The sequence below is a fragment of the Euleptes europaea genome, chromosome 6 (genome assembly GCF_029931775.1).
Source record: "Euleptes europaea isolate rEulEur1 chromosome 6, rEulEur1.hap1, whole genome shotgun sequence".
In the NCBI taxonomy this organism is placed as follows: Eukaryota; Metazoa; Chordata; class Lepidosauria; order Squamata; family Sphaerodactylidae; genus Euleptes; species Euleptes europaea.
Window position 1 is genome coordinate 88,558,697 of NC_079317.1, and position 16,739 is coordinate 88,575,435.

The window sequence follows — 16,739 nt, forward strand, 5'->3', positions numbered from 1 at the left end:
GGGGAAGTCCCGCCTCTTCCAGCCTCTTTCCCAGTCCTGTCTCCTCCCCCTCCCGAGGACAACACACAATATATTTTAATAACGAATGAAGCTTCTCCTAACATTTTGTCAGCCGCTTGTTTTTACAAAAAAATTTCAAAATTAATTAAATTAGCAGGAGTCCTTATTTTGTTTGATCAGGTCGTTGCACACTCTTCTCTGATCTGAGCTATATCACCTTTGATGGGCACCATTTGGCTTTATTTAAGGAAGCATCCTATGTTGTCGCCCAAACTTCAGATGAAACTATAAGCATTCGTGTCACTGCCTGCAGAAACATGCCTATGGTAATGGCTTTTATTTCTAGATAATGTGAATGGGCATAAATAACAGTTATTGCACTGTTGCATGGAAATGTATGCAGCATTTTTTTTATAAACGCTGCCTTGGGTTGCTGCATGTGCATGTTATTGGATTGGAGCCATTTTTTAAATTCTGTAAACCTTAAATATACTATCTAGCTAATGGTGTATGAATCTAGCTACATAGCTTTCTAACTCGTTGATCCTAGCCTCTGTAGATGAGATCAGCTCAAGTTCGTATTTCATGGCTTTTTTGACATTTAGGTCATCTTTCTCTTTATTCTCCTTTATTCTGCAAGTAACTGACTTTTTTAAAAAAATCAGCTATTCAGTAGAGGAATATTTCAAAGCTAATGCAATAGTTGGTATTATTATTTCATGAAAGATTTTACTTCGTTGACATTGCTGTGAAAGTCAATTGTGTATTTAATCATGGACAACTTCTATTTTTGTTCCTATTCAGGACATTTTAGCCTCTAATAAGCTGTGCCTGGCATCACTGAATTTAACATATTCATCTAACCAGATTATTATTGACCGTTTAAATAGAAAGGTAAAGTTCAATTCTTCTGATATAACTTTAGTCTGTACTGATTTTTTTTTTCAATTCCCAGGATTTGCATGCACTTCAGCAACCTGGGCCTAGTAACTAACAGTGAAATTCTAAACATAGTTATAACTTTCTAAGCCCAATGAAGTCAATGGGCTTAATAGGAGTGTTGCACTGTTCAGTTACCAGCTGCTAGAAGAGACACATTTCAACAAGAAGATCCATGTAAAAGCCTTTTATTATTTGTATTGTGCACACCCAATAAAACATTGGTAGGATTAAAAATGTAAACCAAGTAGTACTGACAGCCGTCTTGGTCAACAGAGTTAGAAAAAAAATCTTCATCCATTACACAGTAATTGTGTTTTACAGTCACTGCTGGAATAATTTCCTTAGTGGTAGGTCTGATTGTCACTTTATTAATGAACTCATTAAAGCAGAATACCCTTTATGAAGGTCTGGTTTAAGGAATGATGGTTTATGAAATAGTTATAGGCTGTTACGATATGAAATGTGTGTTAAGAGAAAGTTTTGAAATAAAAAGTCCAATTACGCATTTATAATATTTATAGTGCCATCCTAAGGGGGGGTTCTTACAGCTGGCTTGGGGACAGTGCAGTCTCACTGCCTCCTGAGTGGCTTGGTAGCCCAGCACAGAAAGGAGAATGTATTTCCCCCCGGACCCCTGAGTAACTGCCCCATTGAGTTACATGGGGCTGCATCATGGTTTTTACAGGCGCAGGTCCGTGCCTGCATTCTCAGGGCAAAAGGGCTTAGGAGTGACTCCTTTAGTGCTGGTGCAAGACGTTGCTCGCGAGACCTTGCAGTGGCTGCTCTGGTGCCTGAGCACGGCACTACTGTGCCGCTCCCCAGTACCAGTGTAAGTGGCCCACCGCTGGTGTAGATGCCCATTTTCACGCTGCAGGTGGCAATCTACCCTATTGCTAGGGTCATGCCACCTCCAGAAGCCTTTCACCCTCTTTCAGGATTGCTCTGTTAGTAAAGTATCTATATTAGGGAGCAGAAAATGTTTTTTTCATTTTAGCTGTATCGCAGTTTTCGTTCCCATTCAGTAGTCCAAGTGTTCTTGGACTCAAACGAGATATGACATAGTGTTACTCAATGTGATCTTGTCACTTCAGTAAATAATTTAAGTAGGAACTTTGAAAGTGGAATTTTAACAGACCAGTAGAGGCAAGACCCATGAAATATTTGTGAGCCTTTGACATAATATAAATTTGCAAATGGAGAAACTGAAAGTTTTGTGTGCACAAAAATTAATAATATATTTTCTTTCACCTTCACAATCAAGGCAAATTAATCCCAGCCATTGTAAATTTAATTTTGCCAGAGCGTCCCACTCTCAGGGTTCTCCAAGCCAATTTACATATTTATGGGGAAAATACTCTTGATTTTATTATTCATGAGGTGTCCTGACGGTATTATAGTAGAATATTTTAAAAAGCCAACATGACTTAACTGTACAACTGCTCTTGCAACTATACAATAATAAATGTAAAAATGTTAAGATTCAAATACGAAATTATAACATCCAGTTTTTATTATACATAGCCTTCCGGTATGCTCCATTACTTTCCTGCACTGTCCATTTTAAATGTTTTCAGCTTCTTATACTTCACAGAAGGATTAAAGAACAAATATACTGAAGAGAACCTTTCCAAAAATTATAAAGGAGCGTTTGTGATTCAGTGAGAAACCTTTCGGGAAAGCAAATCACACTGTCTCAGAAAAAAAGCCCAGGTTTCTCCAGTGTCCCAAAGGCATTAAAATGTGACTGCACACAACTTGAGATCCCACAAGCCAAATGCAGCCAAGCAGCCAGGTATTGTGGTCTTCCATATGCTCAAAAATCCCTCTGATTTTGCCATTGACCTTGGACTGCAAACAGAGCAGTTCTCGAGCATCTGGAAGGCCATAATGCATGAAACCCCTTTGAGCTTTTAGGAAAGGGCTTATAGAAATATATTAAATAAAAACACAAACCATGTAGACCTCTCTTAGCTTATTACCATTCATGTAAGTTTCTTGCAGAAAAATAGTCATAGATTCAAAAGCATCATTTTATGATAAAGAATAAACATTAATGTTTGCTTGTGTTTCTTGGTATATTCTTTCAGATAGCAGTAAACTCAAGATATGCATGGCCTACAGTTAGGAAATATGGATTCAAAATTGAGGACACTGGTTTCATGTATTTTATTGAAACCCCCACAAGTATTAGAATTCAGTGGTTTCACACCACTGGTGTGATGGTAATAGAACTTAATGCAACCAGCGTTCCAAAAGCAAACGGATTATGTGGTAAGTAAACTTTCATAAGATTCTGTTGTTTTGTTTGGTGAAGGGGAAAACACCACACATTTACTTGTTGACACATAATATTAGGAAGCAAAATGATTTCAGAAATCACATAGAAGTGGTATTATAATTGGGGAGCTGTTACTTTGTAAATTGTTGAAGTGATTCAGGTGGTTGGCAGTGGAATCCTGAGGGTTGCTGCGACAGTGTCAGGTAGTTGCCACTGCAAAAGCAGTGGCACAGGTCCATTCCCTGTAGACATTCCGCAGGGGAAAATAACAACATGCACCCTTCCACAAGGCAAAGACGGCATACCAAGCATTCCCGAGTCCATAGCAACTTTGGCAACATCCACCAATCACACTACATAAGCCAATGATGTTCCTGCCAATCATTGCCCACCGATCTAGCCGCTGCCCCTTGATGCCCTTCCCATTCCCCTACAAAGAGCAAGTGGACAGAGAGGAGAGACCCAGCAACAGCACAACACCAGCAGGGGCAAGTGGCCCACATGCCCCCTCCCCTCCCATAGGGGATAGGCACCTGTGCAGCAGACAGGATGTCCACTTCTTCCCCAGCAAGGGCCTTACTGGCAGCAAAAGTGCTGCCCATGGAAAAGTAGAAAAAGATTTTTTAAAAAAGAGGCTAGGCTGAAAACCACAGCCCCACACCTACGACCAGCATGCTAACCACTGGGCCAAGAGGGTAGGTTCAAAAGAGGCATGCAGTCCACACATCACCACCAACCACGTGGTGTCAGGCAGAGACCCAAGTGCACTATTACTGAGCTACATCTATCTCCATTCCTCACAGACTGTCACAGTGGCCAGAGGGTCACCCCTCATTCCTACAGATGGATTGGTTGATTGACTGGTGCTATTTATAATCTGCTTTTCTCACAAAGACTCAAGGTGCATTACGTAGTGTATGTCAATGTAGTCAGTAAGATGAGAAATATAATCAGCAATGCACTAGGACTAGAATCATAGCAATCTGAACCAAGAATCTGTAACAAACCTTAATATCCAGCATGATGTGTTAAGCAAGCAGTAAATGGTGGTATTACATAAGTAGAAATACAATGCACTGAGAACAACAACAGATAACACATACAGTACATAGCAGTAAAGTCCCTTGTAATATAGTGCTATCACCTTTATAAAAATGCCCTCCAGAACAATTGTTTTACATAGTTTGTAGAGTGCCAGAAACATGGGATCCTTCCTGACCTCCTCATGCGAGGGCCAGTACTTTGAATCAAGCCTGGTAGCTCATGGGCAGCCAATGGAGTGACTGCAGAATTGGTGTAATATGCATGCTTTGCCAAGCTCCAGATAATAACTGAGCTGCAGCGTTCTGCACCAACTGAAGTCTCCAAGTGTATTACAGTAGTCAAGTCTCGATGTTACCGTGGCGTGAATCAAGCTGGCCAGATCAGCTGTTCTAAGGTAGGGGACCATCTTCTGGGCTAAACTAAGTTGGAAGAGAGCATTTTTTGTGGCTGCATTAACTTCTTCTCTAGCAGTAATGCTGGGTCCGGTATAACTGCTAGGTTCTTAACTGATTCAGAATGGGTCAGCCGAACCCCACTGAAAGTGGGAACCACAATGTTTGTAAACTCTGTTCTTGTTCACATTCTTACTTATATATATATTCCTGTATTTTTAGAGTAAACAGTTATTATCTATCTACATATTGGAACGAGTTCAGACATGAAGATTTTTTTAAACAAACAATAGAAGGTTAAATTGGAATTGCTCTTAAGACTGGTATGCACGCATGGCTTCATTCTTTCTAGAAGCTGTAACCTTAGATGAGATTCTAGGTGTGTGCCTCTTGGAAGCATAATATCCATTGATATAAATTTTCATTCTGACACTGGAATTATCGTTTGCTGGAAGGCATGGATGCAGAGTGCATCAATACACGGACAAGCTTGCCAAGTTCCAGAAAGGGCAAATATGTGTAGCTGCAGTATGAAATATCAGTGATACTTAGTCAAGTTTCAGACCTTGCAAAGTAGTGGGTGCTATAGAGAAGAGGAGCTTGAAATAATTTAGTACTATTTATTCCAAGTTGTTCTGACTAGTTTCTATTTATTGCCCCTTAATTTTAATATTAGATTGTAAAATCAAGGGAGAAAACAACAACAAAAAGACCCTGAGTTACATTTAGGCTGAAGTCCAAAGCATTCTTGAAAGTAAATTCCACTGAAATTAATGGTACTGACTTCTGAGAAAGGACATGATCTGTTTCAGGATAGATTCATGGAACTCAGCAGTAGGCTATCTATCTATCTATCTATCTATCTATCTATCTATCTATCTATCTATCTATCTATCTATCTATCTATCACCTTTATCCCAGTTTTAGTTACCAGCATACTATCCATCTAACTGCACTCTTTCTTTTCAACACTTTTGATCCTATCTCATAGACACCAGAAGGTTTCAGATAACAGTTCACCAACCTAAATGCTCATGAAAATAATATTCAAGTTAGTAGAAATATAAGAGGCATCTACTTAATAGCTATGTGTGTATACAGTAGTTTCTAGATAGCTGAGCCAGAAAGGGACAATTCTTTCTTCAAAATTAGTGGTCCCTCTTTCTAAATTGCTCAGTCCTTTTTATCACAGCTCTGTGCTTCTTCCTTCTGATCATTTTTCTACTACAAGGTTTTTCAGGTTTTCCAAGTATTTTATTTTAAAGCACAAGATATGATGCAGTACTTTAAGCTGTGAATACAAGGAGTTGGTGGATGGCAAATGTTGCATTTCAGTGTCTTGAAGGAAATAGTTTCTTAATTTAATTCACAAGTCTCTATGTGGCACAATACTGAACAAAATAGTAAAAGAAGGTGGGGACCCACACGGGCTTGCAGGGGGCATCTCATTCCCCCTCACCCACTGTTTCCTCTTTCCCTTCCCTTAAAGCCCCAATAAGCTTCTCTTCTTTTCCTGCTTCCTTCCCACCCAAGAACCACACAATCTTTACCTGTCCCACTGTCTTCAGCTCGCCTTCCTGGCAGGCTAGGATTGCCAGCTTCGGGTTGGGAAATACCTGGAGATTTGGGGAGTGGAGCCTGGGGAGGGTAGGGTTTTCATGGAAATTGTAGATACCAAATGAAAGCAAACATACTGAACTGAAGGATCTTCCTATATACATATATATACAATATATTTTCCAGCTAGAAACAGGCAGAATATAATGTCTTTTGTCTATCCATGATTACAAAAAGCATTATTAAATCCCACACATGAACATACAGCTAACTTTTAATATCAGCATTTAGTTCATATGGTAACCTTGATGAGATGCTGGCACTATTCTCCATCAGCTCATGTTCTATAAAAATAGAATAGAAATTGCATGATAAATGTCCTAACAACCCCTTTTTCTAGATGACAATAGAACATGGAATATCACCACAATTTAGACCCACATTAAGGTCTTAATTCTGCGCTGGACTTTTCTGTTAGATGCTGATGCTAGTATGGAATTCCTTAACAATTCAGAAGCACAATGTGGTGATTTTGTATAGTTATGTTGTTGAGGCTGTTTCAAGCTGCCTCTGTGTATAGACATAATATGTAGACTAGCCCTAATATATTAAGATAAATTGATTATATGAAAATGTGTTAATTTATGGACTGCTGTCTTGTGCAGGTTTCTGTGATGGAAGCTCAACAAATGACCTCATGCTACCTAACAGGACTGTTGTAAGTTCTGTGGATGCTTCAGTTATCTTTGTGGATAGCTGGCAGGTGCCAAACACACTGAAGTACGTTGGAGAACCAAGAAGCCGTGAAACAAACTGTTCCATCATGGACTGTTCATTATGTTTAAATATGTTGTTGAACCAGACTTTCAGCAGCTGCCATCCTTATGTATGTTAACTTCTCATTTTCTGATGATATTATATTTAATGTTGACTATTTTGATCAGTCATAGTTTAGGAGTGGAAACTATTGTCCTGTGAGTTGTATTTCACCCATAACTTCCTCAGTCCATATTTGTAGTGAACTCTGGAGAAAAGCCTTCTCTGGGAAAATGGCCTTTGGTAGGCTGTACATGGTCTGACCATTATACGAGCATGTTTGTTGACACCCTTGACCTGTTGTTTAACACTTTAACAACTGTTTACTATCCAAGAGTAACACAACAGCTTCTATAGGTACATGTCAAAGATGGTGTTCTGGAGCGGCCACTGGGAAAACAGCATACAGAATTTTAGAACGCTAAAATGACAACAGCAAAAGCCCCCAAAACAAAAATATGGACATGAGGGGAGAATAGAGTTGAATAATGTACAATTAATTATGCTGTAAATGGTATTGATTCAGCATCCATGGCATATAACTGCTTTCCTCAAGATAATCACACAGCATTTTCCAAGGAACATAATGAGGTGTTTTACATGCCTGGCATGATACTTGGCATTTTTATGTTATTTTTTTCTGGTTTTGGTTTAGTATCAGGATTGTAGGTCCATCTGTAAAGGAAGCTGCTATGTGGAAAAGCCCTTGGGATTATAAAAGATTTTGAGGGCAAAATTATACATGACAAAAGAGATCTATGAATGGATCTCCCTTAATTTGTTAAAAACTGTGAATAACAGTCATCACACACCCCATTTCCCTGTTTTATTTTGGGACCATTGCTCAAAGAGTAAAAACATTCCACATGCAATTGTTGCAATTAATTTGGACCCCCAAATGGACTGCCTTTTGCACTATTTTTGAGTGCAGATGTGCAGCCCCTCCGTCGTGACCACTAGGCAGAAGGCAAGTCCCGTTAACCACAGGGTCTGACAACAGGGGTTCTCAGGTCACACTCCAAAAGGCACAGTCCAGGCTCCAATAACACAATCAGAGGCAAAGTCAGAAGGTAGCCCAAGGTACATATTCCAAAAGGCAGAGTCAAAAGCAGTCCAAGGTCAGGTGACAAAAATGGTTACAAAAAGCAACTGGCAAGTTAATCAGCAAAACTGCAGATAAGTTGATCCCACATTGTCTGCAGCCTCTCTGCAGCCTTATATAGAGAGTTCCGTACAGGTGTTGCTGGTTCCCACCTTAGGCATTTCCCTGTAAGCTCCTCTACTCATGAGGAGTACTTGGGTCCAGCTCCTGTGATGACTTGTCAGCCTCTTCCAGCATTTCCTTAGCAGAGGGGAGGCTATGGGCTGCCATGTGTGCACTCCTGCGTCTAGTCCATGCCTCCACTCTAGCCCTTCACCTCCTCTGCTCCTTGGGTGCTGCAGGAGATCATGTTGGGTCTGGCCACAGGCAGGCCCAGGCTGGGGCCTCCAGATCTGAGGGCACTGCGCTGCTGGCTCAGGGTCCCTTAGAGAAGGCCCTGAGACCCGAGCCTCACAGAAATGGCCTGCCAAGACAGGTCTTGGGGACAGGTTGTCCTCCTCTTTCTCTGATGAGGACTCATCCTTCCATGTTATGCCAGGGCAGTCCATGACACACACTATATATGTGCATGTGTGAGGACCGACAGGCATTGTACAGACACCTGAATGTTTCCCTCAGTAGTGGCTTGGGGAATGGGGTTTGATTTAAGATTGTGAAAATGGTGTGAGGAAAAGTGTTAACCCTTCCTTCTGCATGCTAGGACCCTGATCTTGAAGCCCCCTGGTATTATGCTCTTTTCAGTTCAAAATAGACTGTGTCCACAGACCCTGTTTTGTTGTTGTTGTTTTGTAATCCAGATGATCTGATGTTAATTATATTTGCTGTTAATATTTGGTTCGGTCCCTATGGCTTGTTTATTTTCAGCAAGTATATAGTGCTTTACAGTGTTCAGTTATTTAACAAACAAGATAGGTCAATAGTATCATAATCCCTATATTTCAGATGAGGAGACCCAAACTGAGAGACAGTGACTTCTTTAAAGCAGCCTAATGGGTTCATGGCATATGCAAGATTCAAAAGGGGAGTACTTGAGTTGTATGGTACTGTGTTAGCCACTATAGTATAACAGTTCTCTCTGACACTCAACTTTGAATGGCTATTCCTTTCATAGCCTTCTTTCTAGTTACCTATGACTAATTGAAATTAATAGATTTTTTTGCATGTGTGTTAAGGTTTCTCCAGATTCTTTTTGCGATTTGTGGGTCCAAGATACAGAATATATTCAGAATCCATGTATAGCACTGGCTGCCTATGTAGCCATGTGTAACAAATTTAATATCTGCATAGAATGGAGGAGCTCCAATTACTGTCGTAAGTATTTTGTGTTCAGATACTATGTTTGCCTTGATCCAAGTAAACATATATGAATGCCAGATGATGAAAAGGCAGTGCAATCTATGGGAATGCCCGTGCCGGGCTTAGGAGGCTTAGGAGGCAAACTGGCGGCGTTGCCTCCTAAAAAGGCTGTGCCGAAACCTCTACCCGGCTCCAAAAACCCGTGCAACCTCATAGGGTTGCACGGGAAATACGCCAGCTAAAAGCTGGCGTATCTTTAACAAAAATAAAAAGGGGCATTCCCAAGCCGAAAGTTTTTATAAATTATTTGTAACTCCCTACAATGATGCTAAGCTTTTTTTAAGGGTTTAAAAACATATGCCTGTGCCAAATAAATTAAGAATTAAAAGTGCACTTGTCCTTTTTGCTTAACTTGTTCTTTATGCTTAAAATATTCTTACTTAAATATATTTGTTAATATACTTTTTTAAGAAGATGTTTTCATAGGAGGAAGCTTGTAAAACATGGAGATGCCTGTATTGGTATTCTTATGCCTTTGAATGTCAATACATTAATCTCTTCATGTGAGAGCCAATGTGGTGTAGTGGTTAAGAGTGGCAGACTCTAATCTGGAGAACTGAGTTTGATTCCCCACTCCTCCACATGCAGCCTGCTGGGTGACTATGGGCTAATCACAGTTCTTTCCGAACTCTCTAAGCCCCACCTACATCACAAGGTGTCTGGGGTAGGGGGGAGGTGATTGTAAGCCGCTTTGAGACTCCTTGTGGTAGAGAAAAGTGGGGTACAAAAATCAACTCTTCTTCTTTTCTCACTAGCATTTCCCTGCTCAGAAGGTTTTCTCTATAAGGCCTGTATACCTGCCTGTGATATACCCACTACTTGTCAGAATATGGACCCAGTACTTCAGGATTCAGATTCTTGTTTAATACTCACAGAGGGATGTGTCTGTGCAGAAGGAACCATTTTGCACCGTGCTCATTCTGCTCTGTGCATCCCAGAAGAGAAGTGCGGTGGGTATAGATCTGCTGTTGCATTTTTTTCTACATTTACCCAGTAATGTAATGACCAAAACTTATGATCCCTACCTGCTTATTTAATATATGCATGAATGAAACAAGCTTTTCTGTATAGATGTATTCTAACACACACAAAGTAGCGTAGTATGTGCTTGAAAAACTTTGCATTGAGGAGCTGTTGAAACCCCTGAACTGTGTGCACTGAATTGTGTTATCTCTAAAAGATACTGTCAGTTGCATTCATGTGACTAATTCTAGATATCCCCATCCTTAGCCTTTCTTACACATGATCAGCACTGGCAAAGATTACATTTCCTTGTAACTGTACATTGAGAAGGATTCTTGTGCACAGCATTGCACATACCCCATGCAGCTGCTTTCACAGATCTCTGGATCAGGCCCTTAATCTGCAAAGATTCCTTTTTAATGGTTGATTGGATATCGTGAATATTTTGCACATTAGCTGATGCTTATGCTATGTTGTTTCTTCAACTATTATTCTTGTGAACTGTATCATGTGTGGCCATAAAGCATATTCAGATACATTAACATTAGGAACATTCAGGTATTTCCAATATGGGATACCTCTCACAAGATTATAAATGTATGTAAAAATGCATGTGAACTGCAGCATTGCTTCCAAAGTGTTACAATTTAGAGATCTGTTTGCAATCAACCTGCTTGCATTGCTTTCTCTGGTAAGACATTTCTTGGTTGGTGCACAGATATTTATGAATTTCATAGAAGCTACCATATGTCTGAAAATTTTAGACTGATGAGTCTACATAAATCAGAAAAGTTGCTATATTATCAGTGCTTTCTCATGACAAATACTGAATCTGGATATACCGTTTCTGTATGACTGATGTTGTTTGTTCTCTGTCACAAAATAAAAAAGAACTCTATATATTTAATACATTTCCCCCTCAACAATTCAGCTTGTACAGACAACTCTGGAGTGCCTCATGCATTGGGTGAGACTTGGAAAAGCTCCCTTAGCGGATGTTGCATGTACAAGTGTGTTGACAATGACACTGTTACTCCCGTGGAGCACAATTGTTCAGTTAGTCGAGATGTTGAATGCCAGCACTTTGGAGAAGTGGCCTTAATTGTACCTGATGATCAGACCTGCTGTCCTCAGAAAGTCTGTAGTAAGTATCCTTTCATTTGAATTGTGGTGTTGGAGGAGAGTTTTACGAATACTGTGGACCACCCAAAAGACAAACCAGTGGGTTCTAGATCAAGCCAAGCCTTAACTCTCCCTAGAAGCTAAAATGACTAAGCTGAGGCTATCATATTTTGGTCACGTTATGGGAACACAGGAGTCACTGGAAAAGACAATGCTAGGAAAAGTTGAAGGCAGTAGGAAAAGAGGAAGACCCAACAAGAGATGGATTGACTCGATCAAGGAAGCCATGGCCCTCAGTTTGCAAGACCTGAGGAAGTCTTTTAACTATAGGACTTTTTGGAGATCATTAATTCATAAGGTCGCCATAACTCAGAAATGACTTGATGGCACTTAACGTGTGCACGCACACACAAGTACCTTTAATGTGTAATATATAAGATTTGTTTACTGGTATATCTGACTTTTCATTGTGTTATAACTATAGCAGGAATGTTCAATTTTCTTGCTATTAGTGGAGTGTGGGGGAAGGAACATGTGAGCCTGAGAACTCCCCAGGCTCATTCTTGAAATGATATAGCATGGCTTGATGTCACTTCTGGGGGAAACCGAAAGTAGCATCAGTCCTCTGTTGTTTTACCAAAGATTTTCTAGCAATTTCTATGGAGGCATGACATCACTTCCAGGTTTTCCTGCAAGTGGCACCTCACCATTGCCAGCAGCCTTGTCCTTGCAATGCCAGTCTCCTGCTGGTTGCCAGGCCATGCCTGGCAATCCTATTGTGACACATGAACTATGGTGACAAAACTATGGTGAGAAAAGACTTCTCGTTAGATAGAAACGGTTGAAAGCACTGCTGGTCATGTCTTTTTTTATTTTATATTTTAAAATATAAAGTTCATAATGTGTAGCCATATATGGTATTTCAGTTGATTTCATGATGTACCGCTGTTCTTATCTCTTCTTTTAAAAATGAAAATAAAAAGCACTCCTGGCTGCCTTTCAAGTGAAGTATTTAATCTAAGAGCTTCTTTCAAAATAGCAAATTTCATATTATGCCTATGCCACCCTCATCCAAACATGAGACCCACTAACTTTTGTTACCAATGTCCTGTCTGGATTCAGCCTCCAGCAGTTGCCTACATCTGATACTCAATAATACTGTTCTATTAAGACAAACATTCTGACTGAATATATAAATGCATCTTTATTACTAGCATTTTCTTGATTCATATGAGGTTCTGCAGAAAGCGGTTCCATTAGGGATTGGAATTTGAAGAGCCAAACTAATCCTTTTCATACAGTCCTAATAGAGTTCTAATTGTTAATATTAGTAGATACAAGCAGCTTTTTTGAAAAAAAGGTTTTCTAAATCTATCTTTATACGTATGCCATACTATGAATTTTTTGTGATGCAGAGCAAGTGTATTCAATTGTTACCACATTTGGTAATATGCCTTTGTCTTTATTTGCTTTTTTCCTCTCTTCTCTCAAAAGCTTGTAATCGGAGCCTCTGTGAAACATTGGTTCCTGAATGCAAAGGTCTAGAGAAGCTAGCTACATATTATCGTGATGATTCTTGCTGTCCCAATTATACTTGTGGTAGGTATTAAATGAATGAATGAAATCACACAAGCAGTCTATGCATTGAATATATGAACTGTAATTAAGGCCCTGCACTATCTGACTATTGAAAATGGAATTGTTTTCACAGATAGAATATCACCAAGATAAAAATTCCTCTTTAAAAAATTAGAGTTAGATTCCAACATTCCCTTCCATTCATAGGAGCGTTCCTTTCCTAAGCTGAAAGACCTCTGTTAACAAAAGAGCACCTTTCATTACAATCCTGTGGTTTGGATCCAACCCAAAGAGTTAATTTTAGTTCGACTCTGTACCATGTGCAGTGGTGGTGGTGGTGGGAATATCAAGGTAAGAAAGATGACCAAATATTCTCCAGGAAGGTCTTGGCAGTATTCTTAACCCTAAATGGATATGTCTTGATAGTTCATTGCTAAATAAGTTTGTAGAAACTATGGTCATGTGATTTGTTGGAGCTGTTGATTCAGCATATACAGAGAACTGATACTACATCTATATTTCCCCCCGTGCTGATTTCCAGTGTCATTGCAAAGGGCAATAGGTTATCAGTACTCTTGCTAATGGTTGACTAAGACTCTTCTGTGTGTTTCAGAATGTGATCCAGCAAAATGTGAGTCCATGGAACAAATTCCAAACTGTCAACCAGATCAAACCCTGATTGCTGCCCATTTGGAAGGCACCTGCTGTGTATCCCATATCTGTGGTATGTCAATTTCAGTTCTTACTAGCGGTCATCAGGTTAATATACAGGCTTCAGCAGGCTTCACGACAGAGTAGGGCACTCATTTCCTAGTCTAACACTCTAACCAATAGACATCACTGGCTGTCTCTGTGGACTTGGGTGGATGTGTGTGTGTGTAAAGTGCCTTCAAGTGCCTTGAAGTCGCAGCCGACTTATGGCGGCCCCTTTTGGGGGTTTCATGGCAAGAGACTAACAGAGGTGGTTTGCCAGTGCCTTCCTCTGCACAGCAATCCTGGTATTCCTTGGTGGTCTCCCATCCAAATACTCACCAGGGCTGACCCTGCTTAGCATCTGAGATCTGATGAGATCAGGGTAGCCTGGGCCATCCAGGTCAGGGCCTTGGGTGGATAGAGGTAGTTTAAGTATCTTGGGATCAGACCCTAGCAATACTGTAAGATGATTAAGGATTCAGGTTCAAAATTGTCTTAAAGTGGTAGTGTCCATACTAACGGTAAGAAATACACAAGATTACATACAAAGAAATGGGCCCGAGAGTTAATCAGAAAAGATTATTAAGCAGTGGTTCCTTATCTAGTAAAGCTGTGTATTGGATTTTTTTTTAAAAAAGTTAATAAAAACAGACTATGCCTACAAGTATCTTATATTTTAAACCATCAAGATTGTTTTCATATGTGGAAATCAAATAACAATATTTAACTCTTAGCTGTTATAAAGCCATAGATTCAAGTGGCAATTCTATGCCAAATGCGACTTTTTGGGTAAGCCTGGACTAATCCATTTGTTGGTTTTGTTTGTTGTCATCATGGTTCTGTGCATTATATGTGCATTACCAAAATTCTGTCTTCTCTGCAAATTCAAGGAGATAGTATAGAGTGGCATCAGAATAGAAGCAATCTGTATGGAATTTATGTTATACTGAAATGAAAACGAACAATGACATTGGAAAGTGGAGGCACTGGTTGAAATCTAGTAGTTCCAGTACATTCCTGTACCTCCATGAGTACCAAGGTTTCCCCATTTTCTTCCCCAAATATTCTACACAAGCAGCAGGGAATTCCCATGTGAACAGAAAGAATTTCTCTCCATAGAAAAGAACAGGAAGCCTCTCTGTATTTGGATTGTGACAATGAGACAATAAAGCAGAATTTTTTAATCATTAAGATTAATTAAGCTGTCTTGAGCCAAGAGAAAAAGTGGGGTATCCACTTAATTAATAAATGAGGATTTGTGATTTGATTTCTGGATTACTTCCCCTACTGTTAGGAAGAATTTGTATGCTGACAGGAAAAATGTGAAAAAAATTGATAGCAATAGTACTTAAATTAATGAGATGTGTCATGCACTTTTTAGTAGTTTGCATCTTTTTCTTTTTCAGCCTGTGGTATTTGTTCTGATCAAATGCCAAAGTGCCAAGAAGGAGAGGTCCTTACTGTGGATGGCAATACTACAGACAGATGCTGCCCTACTTACCAGTGTGGTAAGTTGACTTGACAGTTTCTCTACAGAGTTTCTTAATTAGTTTGCAATTTTTAAAAAGTCTATAAGTAAATTAAGGAAGCAGTTTTATTATTACCAGGAATTCATTTTGATCTGCCACATACATTTTTAAATTCATAACAAAAACCTATGCTGAATACAATACATACATTTTTAAAGCAGCAATATGTAAAGCCTGGGAAGCTGTTACTAAACGTTGGTGTGTATTATTCACCCAGTGCTACCTATAACCATTAAAATGTTGGTTTTCAGTTTGAGGACAGTAAATCTGAAAACTTTAATAGTTAATTTGTTTACATAGAACATATGATGAATGTGTGTTTGCCAACATTTATGCTTAGTCAGCAGCTTCGGCAATTCACTCCCTTCCAGGCCACTTGAAACCATTTCTTTCTTTTTCAATGTACAGTGTGTGAAACCTACCGTTGTCCTGAATTCAAATGTGTGTTAGGTATGTCCTTGGTAGAAGTTTGGAGTCCGGAAAAGTGCTGTCCATATCGTACATGTGGTAACTACACTTATTTAACTTCCTTTTAATTATTTGATAATATAAAAGGTAATATTAGTTAACAAAATGATTGAACATTGCAATTTCTAGCAAAATATCTGCCATCAGCCCGTTCTACAGGCCAATCTGAAAATGTCTTTTTGTAGACAACCCTGTGATAGGATAGGTTAATACTAAATTACCTCAGTGTAGTACATCCTGTGTGGAACATCATCTAGTTTTGAAGTATTCTCTTCTTGGCTGACAAACTTGTCAAAATCTCTTCTTCGTCTCAAATACATCGTGAACATGACATTTAACTGCTGAGTTCCTGGGGAAACCTTATTGCTATTGAAATGCAATCGCTTGAAACCAAACATGAGCAGAAATCTGTTCCACTCATGCAAAGGGGCTATCTGATTTTCTGTTAATTCTCCTTTCCCTACCAGCCGCAACCGCCTGTGTCCCATCTCACACATTCCAGCAGGCCCGGGGATTCTGAGGGATCAGATTTGGTCAGGCGCAAAGGGTTACAGTAGTAGTTAAAGTCTAGCTGCATAAACAGAAATTCTCCCAAAGTTCTTTGGATATAGATTGTATGCTGTGGTATCTAATAAAGATCACCTTTTTCACTAGTATACGGATAGATTCCTGGATGCTCATTATGTCACTTTTCTGTTTTTCAATTATAGAGTGTGCATGTGATACAATTCCTAGGCCTCAGTGTAAGCTGGTAAGAAAATAAATTTTCATTTTATATCAACATACCTAATTCTCAACATGACCATCTGGATTCTTAAATCCAGAGAATAGAGCCATGAAAGGACAAGGCAGATCTTTCTACAAATCTGAAAAAGTCCAAGGCTTGCAGAAAGAACCCT

The 16,739-nt window shown here is 39.5% G+C and overlaps 1 protein-coding gene across 1 annotated transcript in view; it reads left to right on the top strand.

The window, feature by feature from the left end:
- The window catches only part of OTOG (otogelin), a 112,032-nt gene that overhangs the window by 83,951 nt on the left and 11,342 nt on the right, over positions 1–16,739 (top strand). The window contains exons 38-49 of the mRNA XM_056851946.1: positions 181–326; positions 826–894; positions 3,030–3,213; positions 6,879–7,099; positions 9,304–9,442; positions 10,243–10,437; positions 11,382–11,594; positions 13,067–13,171; positions 13,764–13,874; positions 15,250–15,351; positions 15,781–15,879; positions 16,551–16,591. Coding sequence (XP_056707924.1) covers positions 181–326; positions 826–894; positions 3,030–3,213; positions 6,879–7,099; positions 9,304–9,442; positions 10,243–10,437; positions 11,382–11,594; positions 13,067–13,171; positions 13,764–13,874; positions 15,250–15,351; positions 15,781–15,879; positions 16,551–16,591 — 1,625 coding nt within the window. The remainder of the gene's footprint in view (positions 1–180; positions 327–825; positions 895–3,029; positions 3,214–6,878; positions 7,100–9,303; positions 9,443–10,242; positions 10,438–11,381; positions 11,595–13,066; positions 13,172–13,763; positions 13,875–15,249; positions 15,352–15,780; positions 15,880–16,550; positions 16,592–16,739) is intronic.